The sequence below is a fragment of the Sylvia atricapilla genome, chromosome 6 (assembly GCF_009819655.1).
Source record: "Sylvia atricapilla isolate bSylAtr1 chromosome 6, bSylAtr1.pri, whole genome shotgun sequence".
In the NCBI taxonomy this organism is placed as follows: Eukaryota; Metazoa; Chordata; class Aves; order Passeriformes; family Sylviidae; genus Sylvia; species Sylvia atricapilla.
Window position 1 is genome coordinate 7,044,106 of NC_089145.1, and position 17,172 is coordinate 7,061,277.

The window sequence follows — 17,172 nt, forward strand, 5'->3', positions numbered from 1 at the left end:
CAGGAGTCAAAGGTCAGAAGAGCCAGCAACAGGCACTTAATTTCCTCCAAGTGAAGCAGGGTGAAGGCCAGCTTTTTCCTTGGCTGTGTTGGCAGGTCTCCCTCTTGAGAAGTGCAGCTGCCACTGCTTGTATTAGTGAATGTACCTTAAAGAGTTAACATCTAGATCAGGGTGAGGTTTTTTTGTTGTGGGGGCTTTTTTCCCCCCACCCCCCTAAATTTACCTTTTTCTTTTTTCTTCTTGGTATGGTTACCAAGTTAGAGGAACATTTAGCTCTGCTTTCTTGACTTTCACTAGCTAGCAGAGAAATGCTCTCTTTGAAATCAGAAGAATTTTAGAAACACCCTAATCTGAGGTGGTTGGTCTTTTATGGTCACTTTGACCTGATTTGTTCATAGTGTGGGTAAAGCTGTCCAAAGGCACAGCAGAGCACTATAGGCCTGTACATGAGTTCAAGGAAAATTAAGTTTTGGCCTCTGTGAGAAGCTGAAGATGGAGCATGGGAATTGGCCTCCATATCTCAATGCTTGAGAGCCAGAGAAGCATGAGAGGGTTTGAGGAGGAACAAAGGGAAAGAGGTGTTTTGAAGTTGCCAGAAGTTGAAAGCCTCATCTTTTCTGTTTTGCAGTGGTATAGCAGAAGGGAAAATTAAGACTTCAGAGCAAATACAGCCTAAAAAGTACACTGCTGGTTTGGGCTCAGTAGGGAATATGTTCTTGTTAGTTGCTGTATTTTTTACTTCAAGTAGCCTCAAGCTCCCTAAAACTCCTCCTTTCAGAAGCTGAAGTGTACAACTTTACTGAATATATATCAAGCTTTTATGGTAATCTTGGGGAACTGGCAAGCTTATGAAAGGATTTCCAGTCAATAGAATAAGCAGTTTAATATATGTGAAGACATCTGGTCTGCCTTTGCAGAATTATAACTATTAGTATTCACATTTTAGATTGCTTGCAATTTGTTTTATTTGCTATTTCTCATTGCATGTATTTCTTATGTTGAATGTTCTTACTAGTATGTGAAAATACAGAAATTATTAACCAGCACATAGTTTAAACTGAGCCTGATGCTGTTGTTATGACTCTTACTATATGTCTTCCTCACTTCACTTTTTCCCTCTGTGAATTAACATTTGCATTTAATTTCCTTCCAGTAGCTGCCTGTTTCAAGAGCAAATTTTTGTCTGTAGAACAGGGGAAAACAGGAAGAATTCCTTATATCTCATATCTCAGGCAGAATCTAAAGTCTTCATTCAGTGTTTGTTGAAATACATTTTTATACATCGTGATAGTTTCCAACACACCAGACTACTTCTCAAATCTCTCCCTTTCATGCAGTTCATGGAGAACTGGCCCTGCTTGATCTTTTGCAGCCTGCTCAGTTTGCAGTGAGGAAAAGGGCAAAATGTAACTAAACCATTCCTTATACTACTTCCTCAAACTTCGCAATGATCCTACTGACTTATTTTGTCCAAGAAGCAAATGGGCATTTCAGTTTTGAAATGAAACTTGCTTTTCTTTTGCTGTAGTTCTTCTGGCAAAGGAATTGGCTGAAACACATAGTTAACATCTTTAAAATATTTTAACTCACGATCTGGTGCAAAGGAAATTAACCTTACTTAATGAACTTCAAAGCTATTTGTGAAGAAGAAGACTATGGAATATAGGAAATTATATTGCTTCGTTTGTATAATGAAGCAAAATGTCATTATTGAAGCACAGGCCATTTCAGTGTTTCACTGGACCTAGTGTCTTCAAACCATTCTCGTCCATTAAAATGTACATAAAGTTTAGAAAAATCATAAATTCTCAAAACTCCAAATTAACATTGTTCCTTAAGTATATTTGGCATGTCTTGTATAGGCAGCTTTCTGAACTATTGTAGATTTAACAGACCATCAGATTTAAGGCAGAAACTGGGGTGGGAAGCTGTTGTGCTCTCATGTAAAAAAAAGCAAAGCCTGGCTGTGGAGTCTGGCTGTGTCTGGGCTTTTGAGTTTGTCTTCTGTTTAACACAACCCTCTCTTCCCTGTGTTAAAAAGCTCTGGGAGCAGGGGGGGTCTGCCAATCTGATGTGTGTTCCTGAGGGTGAGAACCATGAGGTGGTTTAGTTTTTGCAGGGTCTGATTTCTTTCCAAACTGGCTTTGGGGCTCTGTGAAAACCTGAACCACTCCCAGCAGCAATTCTCTTGTGTGTCAGTTTTTCCTTTGATAAAAACAATTTTATGTTCATACCCCCGATGCTTTTGAAGAATGTAGAACTGATTCAGTGTGGAAGGTGGGAAGGAAGAGATAGTAATAAGATGCTGTATGTTATTACTCACCTAAAAAAATAAGGTTTTCTATATGTATTTCTCAATTTTCTATATATTTCTCAGGGCTACAGCTGAGCTGCAAAGATGCACATGAGATAGTGTAGCTTATGAGGCTTTGTGTCACTGCAGTATAGGGATAAAAATGTTTTTTGAAAGGTATAGAGCTAGTGAATTTGTACACAAAACACAGATGCACAGAGTAGCAGTGTATTATGATTACCAAAAGTTCTCTGGACAAATCATCAGGTCTTTTCAGTGTTCTGAATTAGGGAGAGTAAAGGCAACGTGGAACATGCTCAGGGAAGCAGAGAATTACCAGCAGTGTCACCAGCCAAAAGGGGAATTTTGAAAACTGATCTTGAAAGCTTAGAAACTGAATTGCTTTTAAGCAGACAGGCTGTTGTTAGCCATTATTAATCAGCACAGAAGAGGAGAGGGACTGCCACGGTTGAGGTTCCCTGGATTCCTGTCACAGCCCTACATGCCTGGAGCATCAGGAGGTCATCCTGACAGAGCTGCTGGGCTAAGCTGGCTTTTGATGTGCAGCTGGACCTGGCCAAACCCATAACTAAGAAAATGGGCTACTGCCATTCTTCCTTGTGGTTTGCTCAGGCTGCTGAGCAAGGAGATAAAGCTTGTTTATCCCTCCTCCCACAGCTAAAGTGGCAATCTAGCCACTAATACAGAATACTTATCTTAGTTTGATACAATGCTGAACAAAGCCTGTAGAGTAATACATGCCCTGCAGTTGGCAAAAGGGGTTCAGATTCTTGTTAACCGGGCATGTTTTCTACTTTCTCATAATTCTGTGTAGCCTTCAGCTTTGCTTGTTAGGCATGAGAAATAATGATAATTGTTTTTACAATAGCAAGGAGTATTCTAATCCATTCAAAACCGTGATGAAATGCAGCAGTGACACTGAACTGACATGGCATGGTGAACCCCTGACGCTGATTTTGTACATGTTGCATTGGGGTTTTTTTGCATTTTTGCATTTTCTGCATGTTGCATTGGCTTTGCTTTAAAACAGGAACCAAACCTTGGTTCCTATATCAGGTCAGAAGCAGTGACCCCCCCATGCTACAAGCTGAGCAACCCAGTGGCCCATGGCGGGGGGGGCTAGAACAAGATGAGCTTTAGTGTCGCTTCCAAGCCAAACCATTCTGTCATCCTTTGCTGTGCTTATGGCTGTTTTGTCTGCCTGTGGAAAAGACATCCTGGGCTGCACTCACTCTTATTAGAAATAAAGGATTTTTTTCAAGGATCAGAGGAAATAAGTTCCCTTGGGTTGAAAGGTGTTCCTATATTTGGTGCAATGAAATTCTCTTCCTTACATCAGATAATAGACTCAGAACAAAGTTCCCATGAGGCTAGGGAAAACTGCAGTGAAATGAATGGAGTTGCTTTAGGAGTTGTATAGTTGTGATCTAAAGCAGAATATAGCTTTATCCAGGCTCTCTGTAATGCATGCACTGAATTATAATGAATGATGGTAAGTTCTTTTATCTTTAAACTGGTGTACTCAAAATCCAGATGTGGGACAGACACAGAGGTCAGAATAAAGGACAATTAATGCTACTGGGATTGTGCTATATTTTGCTCTGATTCAGTTAAAGGGACCAACTTTATTCAACTTCTTTTCTTCACAGTGGTACATTCAGTGAAAATAATGCTAAATAAATATTATATGTATTAGAGTGACAATGGCTTGAAGACTTTGTTGATGTAACCAATGAGATATGAAATTGCTTCACTGTATTTCACTGAGATACTGAATGCTTTTAAATTCAGTTGGCTGGGGACAGGAAAACAGTGATCTCAGGCTCAGACAGAATTGGATCCATGCACTGAGAGAAACTGGGATAGTACTGCTATGACAGGCAAGGTCCAGTCCTTATTGGCGTGGAGTACAAAGAAATTAACATTTGCTGACAATTAACAAGCCAAAGAGGTTGTGTCCTTCGAGCTACACACCTTGTGGCCTTACTTGGGTGGCTGGGTGGCTTGTGCCCTTACCTGGCAGCTCGTGGCTAACGTCAGGGCCGTGTGTCCTGGCAGGATGGGAGGATTTTCTGCCGGAGAACCGCCTGTGACTGCGGGAGCCCCAGCGCTGACCTCTTCTGCTGCCCGGAGTGTGACACCCGTGTCACCAGCCAGTGCCTCGACCAGACCGGCCACAAGCTCTACCGCAGCGGGGACAACTGGACCTACAGCTGCCAGCAGTGCCGTTGCCTGGTATGAGCAAAGCAGTTTGGATAGCAGTAAGAATAATAAGATGTCATGTTTTATCTTCTTTTTGCCAGGGTCGGGATTAAATGCTGGGGATGGTGTTTCTTGTTCAGACAGATGTTTATTAATTCTTGTCTACATTACGGGCTCACAAACCATGAGTTCTGCAGCACTTCTAGCTAACAAACTAAAAAATGACCCCTATCTCTCTCTCTACAAGGCCTTTTAAGCATAAACTGTCGAGCTAAGAAATGACACCTCAATTATTTTTACTTTTAACCCAATAACCAACCACCCCTGGCCCACAATGTGGACTTTTCTATCCAATTACAAAATACCACCCAGACCCATGAAGAAGAAGGTGAAAAAGAAGAGGGTTTTTTAGGTCTCAGCCCTAAAACCTCCATCTTGCTTTATATATATTACTATATACTAAAACCTTAAACTCTGCGTTTTCCACCCTGTGATATTACACACTTCTATTCAAACTACACACCCATAATCCCAGTGCTATCACTCAATTTTGGAAGCCTTCTCCATGGCCTCAGGTGAAATGCAGTGTTTTCTTGGGGGGTCAGTGCCTGTCAGCACAGAAAGTCTGAAATTCTCAGTGACCAGAGTTCCAGCAATAAGGATTATGACTTCTCTAATGAGAAAAACTGAAAGCTTGACAAAAGCTTGGAAACCTCAACACTACAGTAATTTTAGCATTAATCTGCTTTTGAGAAACTTTATGAGGTTGTCTGATCTTTTGATGACTCTTTCAAAGCTTTTACACATGTGGTGGAGTTGTTTGAGGAAGTTTCAGATTTTAGTTACATCTTGTGGGCCTGTCTTGTCAAAAGGAACAATAAATTTATTTATTGATTTATTTAAATTCTGCAAATCTGGAAACATGGAGTGCCAGTGCCACTGTTTAAATTAGAAAAACTTAACAAAATAAAGAAAGAAAAAGAAGACTGAACTTACTAGAAAAACATACAAAATAACTAACACTTATTTTCTCATTAGACACTATAGATAATTCCCTTAAAGCCTTAGGTTTTCCACAGATGTACCAATTAGTGCATCAATGAAGTTCATTAAAATTATCAGTTTTCCATTTATAGCTGTCTGTATAACATAGTCTTTATATGTGTTACTAATCAAGAGGTGTCTGAGCATCAGGAAGGAAATTACATTCAAAGCTAAGTTACTGCCACAAGGTAATTATCCATAATGCATAGAGTGAGTATTGAGGTTGTGGCTTGTAGTTTCTTGCCTAATTTTATGATTGGGATAACATCCAGAGCTGTAAGACAGTGATGCCCTGCATCAGTGTTGTATGTAAGGTTCTCTGCAGTGTGTGATGTTCTCATAATCTGAAGTGTTTAGAGAGCAAGTTACTGAACACCTTTCCAGGTTAAATTTAGACACACAGAGAAAAACTCTGCAGAAGTGACCTGAGGTTTCTGTCTTCTCCATGTCTCTATCTACTAAACTGCTGCAGTTTTTTTTGGGGGGGAGGGTGGTTTTTTTGTGGTGTTTTTTTTTTTTGTTTTTTTTTGGTTTTTTTTTTTTTTTTTTATTTTGTTTGGGTTTTTTTGTGGGTTTTTTTTGTTTTTGGTTTTTTTTTTTTTTTTTTTGTGTTCCCCCCCCCAATAAAAATAATAATAAAATTTAAAATAAATAAATAATGGAATTAAATGAAACACAAATGGTATTGCTCTAACCACTCCTTTAGGAGCTGACAATAATGTTGATATTGGCAGTTGCTACTTAGATTGATGTTCAGTGCTTCTCCAATGTACTAACATACATCTATCTGCAGTGTTAATTTTCTGTTTAAATGCTTGCTGTGATCCTGCAGAGATGTTTATGTGACCAGGAGAAGAAAGAGTGCATAAGTCTGCATGGCAATCACAGCGAAAATTATAGTTTGTGGAAAATATTAGTACCCAGTATTTAACCCTGCCTTCAAAAACCCTGAAGGACTCAAGTTCTCCTGTGATAATGATGACAGTGTTGTTGTTTAGTCAGGAATCAACCAAATTATAATCTGCTACATTTGGGAATCTTCACCCCCAGTAATCAAATGTGTATTTGTGTGATCAACCAAACTGCACTGGTTTGGTTGGCAGAATGAACCATGGTTGGTCTGAACCTTTCAGTTTATTGCAATTTTTGGCATAACAATATTTTTCCATTCAAAAGGGTGCAGAGTTTCTTGTTGGTTCATAAACGGCAAGTTCAGTGACGTTTGCTTCAATATTTATAGGAAGGAGAGGTGGATTGTTGGCCTCTTCAGTGCCCAACCCTGAACTGCGAGTACACAGCCATCTCAGAAGGAGAGTGCTGTCCTCACTGTGTCAGTGACCCCTGTCTGGCTGACAACATCACCTATGACATCAGGAAGACCTGTCCAGATGGCTATGGAATCACGAGGCTCAGTGGTGCTGTATGGACAATGGTGGGATCTCCTTGTACAACCTGCAAATGCAAGGTATGATGTGCCAGGTGGAGAGGTCATGGTATGTGCCTGATAAAATCAGGGTCCTTTTCTACCCCTGCAGGCTCACATTAAGATCTTGGGGAGGTAAATGGGACCTGAGAGCCTACAGAAAACCCATGTGTTTTCTGTCTGACAGAGTATAAGCGAAACAATTCTCTCCTTGTTGAAAAATGTCGAGCACAGATATGTTAATATCCTAGTGCAGCTTTCAGACATTCTCTTGAAGTGCCTTTCAGGCATTTTCAGTATGAGTCAAGGGTAACATTTCAATAATTACCTAGTTTGGATGTTCATGAAAATGTGTATTATAGAACTGGTAAGCTGAGGCCAAAACACTGATATAAAAGTTTCACCAGCAAGTACACAAGTGAAAAGGCATTGCAGCTCTGAGATCAAGGCACTCCCACAATAGTGATGGGAAGGGAATGTCACAGTTTCTGTTCCCTGGTCTCATCAAGATGTAATTAATCCAATGGCTCTCATGCAGGAGTGCAGTCTATTTCCCTTGCTTTCTGCGCCAGTGACCCCACTGTGCTAATATCAGAATTATGAAAATGTTGTTTTGGGTTATATAAAATGTTCTTCTGTTCACTCTGGGAGACAAAGCTATTGCCCCAGGGCTTTGAATTATTGAAGGTAGCTTTTCTTCCATTCTTTTAAGGTTTCTTTCCTGTATATTTTTTGAAAGATTTTAAAAAGAAAAGTAAAACCAAAATGCTCTTTTGGGCTTTTAGTAGTTGCTGTACTTTTTTATTACATAAGATAGCTTTATAAATGACTGTATGTTGGAAGAAGATACTTAACAGTGGAATAAGTTCCAAACCTGCATGGTGTTTATGTTGCCCCCATCTCCTCCATATCTGCCCTGAGCCAAGAACCTGAACTGTCTGCTAATTTCAGACAAGCAGAAAGCTTCCCTGTGTGGATCACATCATAATTCTCTCCATTAACTTTCTTGCATGAGAGAAAAATCGAGTCACCTGTTGCTCTATTTTAATATGGGGTTCACATCCGGGTTTCGAGTTCCTGTGGTAGTTCAGGCCAATTCAGGGCTGTTTGGCAAAGTTGGCCTCCTCAAAGAGCCACTGCTGGGACCAAGGTCAACACCCTGAGTGCTGGGGGCGTTTTAAAGTGGTAGATGTGTCAGGGCTGTACCCATCTCTGCGTGCCAGCAGCCCTTTGCAGCTCCCTGTGACCTGTTCTGCTTGTCTGTCCGTGCAGAATGGGAACGTCTGCTGCTCGGTGGATTTAGAGTGTCTCAACAATAACTGACCTGGTCAGGCTGGACTGTGCTGAGAGAGGAGAACTGCTGGAGCTGACGCCTGAGAGGAGGCTGTGTGCATTGGCATTTTGTACAACAGACAATTACCAAAGTCTCCAAACGAGGAAGATGTTTGGGAGTTGCCTTTGGGACCTGTCACTCTGCTCATCCTTGCTAGCCTTGTCCAGGCGACTTCCAGTACAGCGCATAGAAATCAATGGTTGCTACAAGTTTTCAGTGTTGTAAATTACACACCTTTCCTGTCAAGGAATTTGCAAATATGTTTTAATTATTTCATGGGTAAACTAATGCTGTATTTTTTGTTTTAATTTGTGTATTGACAACATTGATAGGATTCAGCTCTTCTTACTTTGAACCTAGATTTTACAGATAAGACAGCCTGTCGTGATTTTGTCCCATGATATCACATACTTGGTTCCAAGGTCCCTGTTAGATGTATTTATGAAAATATGTATGTATGTACAGTCAGATTGCATAGTACTTATATTTCGCAGCTGTCCAACATTTTAAAGCATTCAAAGGTATGGACAGAATGAAAGTAATCAAAATAAGTCTGTCTTAAACTATAAAATTATATGCCATGAACTGAATGAAATGGCAGAATAAGCACTTTCTTCTTCAAACTTGCAGAGCAGCAACAAGAATTCTATAGTGAGAAATGGAACTAAAACCACATCCCACTGCCAGTTCAACGCATATTCAAGAAAGAATCACCAGTCATTATCAGTATTCTGTTGAGTATAATTCCTCTGGATTATACAGTGCTAAAACAGTCAGAGACCCTTAAGATGATATAGTTTGAGTAGGTTAGAATTTGCTTGCATTTGTAACATCATTGATAAGTTCAGAATTTTTCCTCTTTTGTGTTTACAGTAATAATGATGTCTGTCATCCTCAGTTACTGCTGCCATAGTGACGAAGTGCAGAGGCACCTGTTCCAGCCTCGTGCAGGACAGGAGACCTTAATGCTTGGTAACTTCCATTACCAACAGCTCAGAAACAGATTTTATCTTTCCATATTTTATGACATTCAAAAATACTTAAATTTACTGTGTTGTTGAGGACCTAAGTTTAGACAGGAATTTAAATCAAGACTCTTGGCCCTATATGGAGGTTAGAGCTTAGATTCTCCTCAGCTAATGTGTAATTTTTTCATGAGGCTAGAAAGTTTGTGGCATTAGAACAAGAATATATTTCTATGGCGATGCATCTACAGCTTAAATGTCCCATTTTTAATGTGCTGTTGTGTTTTGTTATGCTCATTTGTGTAGTGTTTTTGTTTTTTCTTTTTCTTTATTTAATTAAATACACTGAATATATGGAAAAGATTGCAGAAATAAGTATAGTGGCTACAGTTTGGAAAGTCTTCATTTGTGAGTTCTTCATAGTTTCATGCAGAAAATGTGGAACTGATTAATAAGAAAGAAGTGTGACTATACAGTGAAAATATTAGTTGTCTTTTAAATGAAGTACTATTATAAGGGGACAGTGGCAAAGAATATAAAATTACTTTCAGTCACTCAGATAACTTTATTCCAATTTTTTAAACGGGTTTTGTTTTAGTTAACAGCTTTGTGTGGTAAAGTTAAATTTATTTTCTTAAAATGCCCCATCATTTTCACCTAATAATGTATTGATTCTATTTGCATTGCCCTGATGATTGTATAATAAGGGAAAGAGTTGTGTTTTATATGATACTCAAAGGATGTTTGTAAATCATAATGTCAGCTCATTTTGTATATCACATTGTAAAACCCAATGGTAATTCAGTTGGATAAGATACCCAGTGGGCTGAGATATGAAGGGGAATGATTTAAAATTTGTGGGCATCTAAATAAACTCCTATGTACAGATTGCTTTCCCTTAGTTTTATTAGCAGGGTTCTAAAATAGTGATCAATGTCCTTTCCAGCTTGAACTCATGATGTTGCAAAAAAGGAGAAAAAGTGTTTGCCCAGAGGTGTAGCATCAGAGTGGTAAGAAATATGTCATTTATACTCAGGCTGAATCATATATTCCAGTCTGTCATACTGGATTTCTAAAGTCCTGTAAATGGATTAAAGACAGTGCAGGCTCTGAAAATCATTCCCTTTTACCTTGTAGCAGAGAACCCCTTTCCCTGGATGCCTTCTGGAAGCTCCAGACCTTGTTAGGATCATATTTAACAGGACCACAGAAGTTCACAATTCTCCACTACAGACCAATTTTATTCCAGTGCTCAAATGCAAATTAATTCAGTAAAACCCTTTCAGAGCATTTTAATACAGCATTACTTGTCATTTTCTCCAGAGTGATGCAGCTTGAATTGTTTGCACAAAGTCAAAATATTGACACAGACCTGTTTATGTTGCATTTTAAGCAGTTTTCCTGACTGTGATGAACTTTTCCTCATGAAGGAATTTGATCACTAGTCACATCACACGTACCTTCAGAGTACTCAGAAGCCTCAGCTCAAAGAGCACATTATGGAGGAAAACTTGATTCCCTGTGTCCTAGGTGACCAAGGTAAGTAAGAACTTTCAAAACTTCTTCCTTGATGAAATTCCCTATTCCCTATAAAGATACAGGCGCTAAAATAAAAATGCTGGTAAAAAACAATGGGTTTTTTACAGTAATTTAAGAAAATTTTCCTCTTTGTTGGTGAGATGGACACTGTCTCCTCTGAGGAGAATGTATATTTGTTATATATATAGTGTATACCTGTAGTGTAGTATTAACTTGAGGAGGACTACCACTAACATCTGTGAAAGGAAACTTGCTGCTAGTTAAGAGACTTGGTCAAAGCTCTGGCTGTAGACAGTTGGAATTTTGTAGTTGTTTCCATTTATTCATCCTGTGGAAAAATATTTTCTCTGTAACCCTTCTGATGACAAAGAGAAGTGAATGAGTGACAAACAGAAAATGAAAAGTCCAGCACTTGTAAAATGTTTTTGCTCTCCGCCTTTTGGTAAAAACTTCAGCCTGGGTTCTCTAAACCAGGACCTGGTGTCATGTCTTGTGAGGACAGTGAGTTCCCAGCTCTGCCTCTTGTAGCCCTGGTTCCATGTCTGAGATGTTTTGGTTTTCTGAAATTCTTTTCCCAAGGAATTTTCTGTAAACAAGAGATGTTTTTGTAAACTGTGCTTATGTTTTTCATTCCTTTTCCTGGGAGGGATTTGTTTATGTCCCTCTGGTCTGACCAATGTGATTGAAGAAGTTTGTCTTCTTGTCACCAATCAAATTGGTCAAAAAGTATATAAAGAAGACACATCTCAAAAATAAAAGAGTAATTTCAGCCTTCTGAAGTCAGAGTCTGTGTCGTTGTGGTATACAACAACGTCAGCCTCTGTGTTTGCAAATTCATCTGCTGAGTTAAAGCAAGTGCAAATATTCCTTTGTAGTGGTCCCTGGAGCCCTGGACCACTCTGAGCTGTGCTGGTCACTGTGAAAGGCCAAAGTTGAATTATTCCCCACAAATGCTGAATAATACTGGCCTAACTCACAGGAATGTGTGTGGGATTTATTAGTGCCTTTGTGCTGCCTCAGAGACCTAAATAACAACTGTCTTCCAGTAATATATCTTCCCCCAAGAGCTGTCAGTGAGTTTTCAGGTATAACTATGTACAAGATTTAATTAATTACATCTTTTCAATCAGATTGCAATGACAACCGAAACATTTTTTTTTCTTTTGTTTTTCTTTTTTTTTTTTTTTTTCTGTGACAGACAATAGCGTTCTACAAAACAAAAGGTAAAATGTCAGGAGTGATTACACAAATGGTAGAGTAGATTTTAGCAGAATTAAATCATAACTCCTACGAGCAATGTGGGAATGTCTCACATCTAATGGTACTTACATAATCATCATTAATGAGGGGATTTTAAAAGGGCCCCATGATACAGTTTGATGTAAAATTTTAAGTGAGTGTTGTGATAAGACATAATTGTTTGAGGAACATATTCTGCCAGTGGAAAAATATTCCTGCCAACAAGCTCCTCTTCTTCTCAAGGTACATCTTTGGAGCTCATTGAAATTTAAATTGGTGTAAGGAAGATTCATGGTAGTATAAATTAAATAAAAAGAAATTAAAAATATCCAGTCTGGGGTGTCTCAATGCTTCATATCCAATTCTTCTCTGGTAGAAGTTACTGGTAGAAGTCAGCAATAATTCTGATTCAGCTGTCATTGACCTCGGAGGTGTTACTGAGCTGCGGGTATTGCATGGAATCTGCAAATTACTTGCAGGTGCTAACAGGATTAATTTTTGCTACTAGCTGCCAGTGGATAGTCCCCCATGCATAGGTTTAAGTGTGTCTGAAAAGGGTGTATATCAAGAAGCTGATAAAAAGGGTCAAATTCAGGTATTTTTTTCATGAAATCATTGTCAGGAGGTTGACAACAGATGGATGCATGGTTCCAACAATCATTCACAGTGGGGAAAAAACCCACAAGCAAACAACCTAAAATAAGATTCCCAAAACCATATATCTGTCATTTAAGTGTTTTTACTGCTTCTTCAGCTGTGCAGTATGAGGGATTCACTGAATTCTGATGGGTGGATTTCTGACTGGGAGCCAAATCTTTGCTTCAGCAGCGCCTTACACTTGATTTTTTTTAATTTCCTAAATTTGTACATGAATTTTTTTTGTTTAAGTGTTTGGATTGAAACTGAGTGGTTTGGGGAAGTAAGCCTTACTGTGTTCTCTTTGAGACAGAAGTAGCTGCAACAGGATCTGGACTGAAGGAACACATTCCAGGGAGATCGCTGGACTCCTTCCTACTGCATGTCCCTCATGGATCCTTTCATCCTTTGGTATCAGCCCTTTGTTGGGGGGAAGGACACTCAGCTGCCCCTCAACCAGAAAAACTGGGAATCCACTTTTCTGCCTCCCTCTCCTCCCAGCTTGGCTTTCCTGACATCTGAAAAATGACTTTTCCTTTCTCTGAATGCCCAATTGGTTATTTTTCCACAAACCATGGAGTGTGTACTCAGCATACCTGACCTAGAAAAAAACAGATTAGTCAAGACCTGTCCCAGCAGATGTGTCAGTCATCATGTGATCTCCATATAATTGATGAGGTCTTAAATTACAAAATAATGGATCTTTTCAGTTGGCATTTTGGCACAGGATGATAGGCTTACATTTTATGTGAGAATATCCACCACAGCTCTTGCCCCATAAAACTGCCAAGAGAAATTTGTAAGCACTGGCATTGGTTTGGCTTCCAAAAATACACCCGTTATGCTGGGATTACAGGCAGGCCATGGATGTGGAGCCTGCATTCTTTCTTGTATGTGCTTCTTCCCCCATGGGGAGAAACCCCTTTGGGAAAGGGCCCAGAGTGACCTGGTCAGGGCGCTGGTGTTCAGGTGTTCTGTGGTTTCAGCCTCTGGCTCTGCAGGGCTGGGCACTCCTGCAGTAGATACACAACCCCACTGATGGTGGAGGGTTTTTGTCCTCCTCTCTTCTGTAATTTCTTTCAAATGACTCCTCATGTCATCCCTACACATTACCTATCCCAGAACTCTTTATTATTGAGTGCCTGACGGTTGTTCATGTAGATCCACTTGGGAGGTTCTGCAGCAGATCACACCATCACTCAAACACAAAGCAGAGACCAAGGCCTTCTCACAAATTTAAACCAGAGCTGAAAAGCCCTGTCTTCTAAAAATGCAGTTGATTGATTGCTGTTTGATTAAATCTACTTTTCCTCCAGCAAGAATTGGAAATGTACTTGATGTAATCCAGTGCTTCTTTGCATTGGTTTTGATGGATTCCCTTTGGCAGTATTAAATATGCAGATTTGTTTTCCTACCTGAATATTATGCAAAGTATTCATCCAGGTGATAGAATGTGTGTGTTTTGCTATTGCTGTGTCTATAGACTCAAAATAGGAAATCCTTACTTAATATCTATGAAATTAAAATCAGAGAATCACCAAAATACATTCATGTAAGCACTAATTCTAATGATAAACTTACTTGCTAAGGTAAGGGTTAGAGAAAACCTATTTGCAACTGGTTTTTCAACCTAAACAGTTTTGTCCATTTACTCACATTTGTGTTAAACAGTTAGCTGATTAGTTAGTTCACTAGCCACACAAATTTAATCTGTGATTTGCAGGGTAGAAGACAGCTTTGAGAACTGCTAAATGAAGTCACCTCTTGTGCAGGTTTTTATACCAAAATAGTATTGGTTAGAAACTGCTACCAGCACTTTCTCAAAATCAGAAGGAAATGTCTCCTGTGCGCTCCTGAGCAATGCGCTTTTGCTGTTTTTTTATCTTTTTTTCCTGCTGTTACAGCATTGGAAGCCTTTAGAGAATCTAGGCTGCTGAGACTCAACCCATGAGCTCCCACTGCCTGCAGAGGGATGGTGGGAGGAGGGGGTGCCCTGGTCCCAGGTGGTGGGATGTCCTCAGGGTGGGATGTGATGTGCCCGGGTGGGATGTGGTGGGCGCCTGGAGGACACCCTCCCAAAGCTGGGAGCAGCACTGTGTGTCTGTTCTTCTTCATGGATGAAGCAGAGCAGAGCAACAAGCTTGATTCCTCTGCATCTTGCCAACTGAAATCAGGAAAAATCTTTTTGGAAGGTGTCTTCTGCTGATGTCTTAGAAAATCCAGAAACACCAGGAATGACCTGCTTTTCTTAGTGTTTTGGGCATTGCTGGTTAAGGGTGAGCCTCCCAGGACTGGATGGTAAGTAAATATATAGCCAAGCAGTTCTTTTCTCAGTGGGCTAATTAGTAATGTCAACAGGTATTGCTAAATTGTCTTTTGAATTTGAAAGTGTTCTAATTGTACTTGCAACAAAAAGTGATTTTTCCCTTCTTTACAGTTTATTCTTTACTTTCCTTGGTTATTTTGCTGATCTCTCTGGCTGTCCCATCACTGCAGTCTTACAACCTGAACAGTGACTGAGCAGATAAAAGTTAGAACTAAGCAAAATAAATATTTGGTTTTATGCCTATAATAAAAGGAAATTTGGAATCATAACTTTCTTTTTTTTTCCATTTAAATGTCACTTTATAACCCATAGCTCGAATCAATGCGTAATCTGGGCCTCAGTCTCAAAAAACATGGTTTTATTATTAAAGGAAGGCAGACCAAACCACTTACTTATCTTTCAGGCATCTTTTTTTAATGCTGTCTTGCTTAAGCATTTACTGTCTTAGGGAGCAATGGAATTGTATCTCTGGCATTTGAAAGAGTGGCTCCAGTGGCTCCTGGGAATAGTCTGTTCTGTGTCCATTTTGCCTGGAGTTCTCAGTACTGGCTCAGCAGTATCCAAAAATTCATTCAGTAAACCAAGGACACAGTTGTATCTGAAGGCAAGTTGTCAGCCCGGTGGAAGGGAGGACAGATGAGCCTGAGATCAGTCTCACATCAATCCTTAGCAAAGCCTCAGGCATCACCAGGAAGTATTTTGGGACATGCTGGATGGTGTAAAGCACAAATGTTGGCTGCAGTTCTGTATGCCTGTGGAGTTCAGGGGAGTTAAGCTGAAGGTTTTCTATGTCTAAGTATTGCTCAGCATGAAAGCTCAAAGCTATTTCTCTTCCTGAATTAAAGCATTCTTGTAAGAGAGATGGGATTATGGTGTGCACATATATATCCTCTACAATTGGGGAAAAAAAGAAATTATCCCGGATGACTTTTTCACCTCTGAGTAGCCATCTCATTCTAAGTCAATTGTCAGTGTTTGAGACACTATTTACAGAGGAGCTTTTCTAGTGTGAGTAATACTATTTCAAGTGAAAATAGATGGATGTCATCTATTTCAGATGAGTTGATCCAGTGCAAGGATAGCAATGAGAAATGTCAGTGCTCCATGATCAAAAATTATACCCCAAGTGTGCTAAAATTAAGAGCTAAGGAAGGTTTTAGGGAAATGTGTGTGTTCAAAAATGTGTGTTTTTCAGTGATTTGGGATTGCCAGTGCTGAACTCAGATTATTCCCGTCAGTAGGACCCTACCCTGCCAGTGCCATGGGCAGATGCCCAAGCAGGCAGGCTTAGTGTTGTGAGGGGATAGCTGAGGAACAAGCTGATGTGGAAGTGACTCACTGCACAGGGAAATCGTGACAGGGTGAGGGGCATGGTTTTAAATCAGAAGAGGAGAGATTTACATTAAATGTTAGGAAGAAATTCTTTACTCAGTAGGTACCAAGGCACTGGAGCAGCTTGCACAGAGAAGTTGGGGTTGCTCCATTCCTGGAAGTGTTTAGGGCTAGGGTGGATGGGGCTTTGACTAGCCTGGCCCAGTAGGTGGCATCCCTGATCCCTTTCAACCCGAGGAAGCCTTTTTGTGATTTCTCTGAGGATTTCTTTGGTGTGTGTCTCTCCTTTCATGTATGCAGAATAGCTGAGGAGAGGCTGGGTTCCAGGAGTGGGCTGAGATGGGGGAGCCCAGCTGCCTCTGTCTTGGGTTGCAATGCAGGATGAAACCAGGGGTGTGTATTCTATTATCATCTGCTGAAACCAGGTAGGGAGGTGTTAATGGTCCAGCTGTTAAAACCAGGTGGGGCAGGGTTCTTATCTCTTCCACCACCCATCTTCCCTCCAGGGGATATCTGCTGTTAATGGGCCATCGAGGCTCACTGCATGGCTGATACAATTACATCATCCCAGTGGGAGATGCTCCACCCAGGGGGAGGAGCCAAGCATTCCTACCTGGATAAAACCTGAGATTCAGAACACCAGGACAGCCTGTTTCCATTGGATTCCTAGAGGAAGACTGGATCCATCTCACCACCACTGAACCCTTCTACAGGATCATCTCTATTCCAGCAGGACCACATCTATCACTGCAGAAGGAGTTGATTTGACAACACCTTGGCCAACAGGGTGTCAGGTCATGTTCTGACTCTGTCAGTGTT

The 17,172-nt window shown here is 40.2% G+C and overlaps 1 protein-coding gene across 2 annotated transcripts in view; it reads left to right on the plus strand.

Moving 5' to 3' along the window:
* NELL1 (neural EGFL like 1) overlaps positions 1–10,167 on the plus strand; it is a 297,295-nt gene extending 287,128 nt beyond the window's left edge. For both annotated transcript variants that reach the window (XM_066320542.1, XM_066320543.1), the window contains 3 exons: positions 4,373–4,549; positions 6,801–7,025; positions 8,256–10,167. In XM_066320542.1, coding sequence (XP_066176639.1) covers positions 4,373–4,549; positions 6,801–7,025; positions 8,256–8,306 — 453 coding nt within the window. In that variant the 3' untranslated portion in view covers positions 8,307–10,167. The remainder of the gene's footprint in view (positions 1–4,372; positions 4,550–6,800; positions 7,026–8,255) is intronic.
* The last annotated feature ends 7,005 nt before the right edge of the window (positions 10,168–17,172 follow it).